Here is a 2,957-nt window from a genome sequence, read left to right as displayed (position 1 = left end):
CTATCTGTAGTTATAAAATTATAATTTTGTAACAGTTCTTATAGCTTGCAGACTAAGTCTGAAATAAGTATTCACCAGGGGCTTTAATTATTTATTTTACATATATGCATATTTTGCTTACATATATTATCTCCACACTGTTTGCATGCTTGGTTAGAGAAGGCAACATATTCTTTACAGCAAGTGTAGCAAATGGTCACAAAGCATTATGTCATTGATGAAAATAAAATCTTGGCCTTTCCCAATGCAAAAAGTATTCTTCTTCAGAGACCTCCATCTCCAGGCTGTACCCTGGAACTTTTATAAGCAGAAACTCATGGTGCATCTACTGTAAGTGTATGTCAGTGAGAGAATCAGATATGTGGCTCTGGCAATTGGAGTGAGTCCACTACATGACTAAGCTATTAAAGGAAAAACATCATGTAAATGTAAAATGTATGATTTATGATGTCTTATTCATGAAAATCTTGTAGGATGGTCTTAGGCAGTAACTTCTGCTTTATTTCTTTACATACAGACATGCATGCATGCATCTATATACGTAGAATACACTAGTGAACTTGAAAATATAATTAGGCACAGTTTTTTTTCTCACAAAATCAAGGGTTAATGTAGTTATTTTGTATTTCTGTAACATAAGCTGGTTTTAAAGTACTGAATTAAATTAATTCCATAATAAACCAATCCTGGAAACCAAGGCAAATAACTAAAAAGGGCAGCAAAGTTGAGACTGTTGGTTGAAACTGTGAAAAGTGTGTGGATGCTGATGACATATGATAACACTACAGTCCTTGGTTTTAACTGCAAAGGAAGGAATTTCTTATAAAATAGAAACCCCCAATTAGCATTACTATGTGATCATTTTCAGCAAGCTCATGTTTCTAAAATGTATAGAAAATACAGATTGTCTTAATGTCACATGTTCCCTCTGTCTGGAGGCTCCTAGCTACACATTTTTAGATGCAATTATGTAATGTGGTGTAACTACAAAAATCAAGGAAAAAATGGAACCTTTGTCAGGATAGGGTTAGGCTTGGAACAATAGAGAGTGGAATCACAGGGTACAAGTATCTTATCAGGAAAGTGGGAAAAGGGGGTGCTTCTTAGAGGGGGGAGGGGATAAATACAGAAAAAAGAGGTAGGTAGGTAAAATATCAACATAGACGGCTGAAAAACCATAACTTATCATTCTATTAACAATTTACATTGCACCCCAAAAGGAAAATAGTATTTGTCTTTGTAGCTGGGAATTAGTGCTTTTAAACCTGGAGAAACACAAAAGATAATGAGATGGGAACTAAACTTGAAATGTCCCTGAGCCTTTATAACTGTAATTAATGGATAATGGGTGTAGAAAGTCCACTAGTGGTCTCCAACTGTACCTATGTCTTTAATTTATAGTCTGGATTTCACAGAAAATGGAACATAAAGTACACGAGTGGAAAAGGATATTTTGCTAATTAAAATAGTGATGTTATCATCAAGTAGCACTGTGATTACATTAGAATTATGAGTCAAAGCATAGATAATTGCAAAATATAACACAGTAAAATTATGAAATATGAGACTGAATGACCTCAGTTTTTATGTATACCTTTTGTGACTATTTTCCAGATCAATATAAACTTTATTCAGTTGTACAAATGTGAATAACATTTTTTACTCCCAATTACTATTTTACATATTAAGAATGAAATGAGACATTTTAAATCAATAGGATTGAATTTCTCTGGTATGAGACTTTGGTGCAGTACAGGTTCACAAATTATAAATTTTTTATAAATACATGTGAATATATTTGTTGTCTTTGATATCATATATATATATGCAGGAGATAAATAGAAGACAAACAGAAATATAGGCTATGATGTATAGTCTGCATCATCAAAAGCAGAGAGACAGGCTAATCAACAACTAATATGGAAAAATAGAATGATGATACAAACATATTTTCCAGTGTATCACAAGCTTGATATATGCTCTGTTTTTTCAGATATATGAAATAAACTGCAACTATGCTGTTAAGATGAATACATTTTCCACTTATGTCCTCATTCAAAAATGTTTTTTATTTCCAAGCTGGACTTGGAGTCCTAGCCAATATGTTTCTTCTTTTTTTCTATGTTTTCATAATCCTAGGTCACAGACCTAAGCCCACCGACCTCATCTCCTGTCAACTGACCTTTGTTCACATAATGGTGGTCCTCATTGGAGGGGATAATTTGCTTACAGACTTATTTGAGTCACTGAACATTGGGAATGACTTCAAATGCAAGACAACATTTTACTTATTCAGGGTGATGAGAGGCCTCTCTATCTGCATCACTTGCCTCTTGAGTGTCTTCCAGGCTGTCACTATCAGTCCAAATGCCTCTTTCTTGGCAAAATTTAAACAAAAATTAAAAAAATACATGATCCATGTTTTCTTATGTATTTGGTTTTTCAATTTGTCCTTCAGTACTAACCGGATCTTTTATGCTGCTGGTTTTACCAATGTGAGTGAGACCAACCAGATGCAGGTCACTAAATCCTGCTCACTCTTATCCATGAACTACATCATCAGGGGACTGATTTTTACAATATCAACCTCCAGAGATGTGTTTCTTGTAGGAGTCATGCTGTTCACAAGCACATACATGGTAATTTTTTTGTACAGGCATCAAAGGCAATGCAAGCATCTTCATAGCATCAGTCACCTGAAAGAGTCTCCTGAGAAAAGGGCCACCCAGACTATTTTGCTGCTGGTGGTTTTTTTTGTGGTCATGTACTGGGTGGACTTCATCATCTCCTTCACTTCAGAAATGTTATGGATGTATGACCCAGTCTTCCTGACTCTTCAAAAGTTTTTAATGTTTGTCTATCCCACAATTACCCCTTTGGTACAAATCAGTTTTGATAACCGAATAATAATTATGCTGAAAAATATTCAGTTAAAGTGTCACTGGAGTTGTTCTTAA

At 34.5% G+C, this 2,957-nt stretch overlaps 1 protein-coding gene across 1 annotated transcript; it reads left to right on the top strand.

Annotated features, from left to right (window-relative positions):
- The first annotated feature begins 2,015 nt into the window (after positions 1 to 2,015).
- Positions 2,016 to 2,957, top strand: LOC114613179 (putative vomeronasal receptor-like protein 4). The gene has a single exon (XM_028758373.1). It carries the CDS (start codon positions 2,046 to 2,048, stop codon positions 2,955 to 2,957), a length of 912 nt encoding a protein of 303 aa, XP_028614206.1. The 5' UTR covers positions 2,016 to 2,045.

Source organism: Grammomys surdaster, unplaced genomic scaffold, assembly GCF_004785775.1.
Source record: "Grammomys surdaster isolate TR1022 unplaced genomic scaffold, NIH_TR_1.0 126197, whole genome shotgun sequence".
NCBI lineage: Eukaryota > Metazoa > Chordata > Mammalia > Rodentia > Muridae > Grammomys > Grammomys surdaster.
Note: the sequence above shows the minus strand (reverse complement) of the source record. Positions and strands in the feature narration are given on the sequence as shown.

Bases quoted from the DNA above. Each gene is read 5' to 3' on its own strand.
- LOC114613179 (XM_028758373.1), top strand. From the start codon at position 2,046: ATGTCCTCATTCAAAAATGTTTTTTATTTCCAAGCTGGACTTGGAGTC.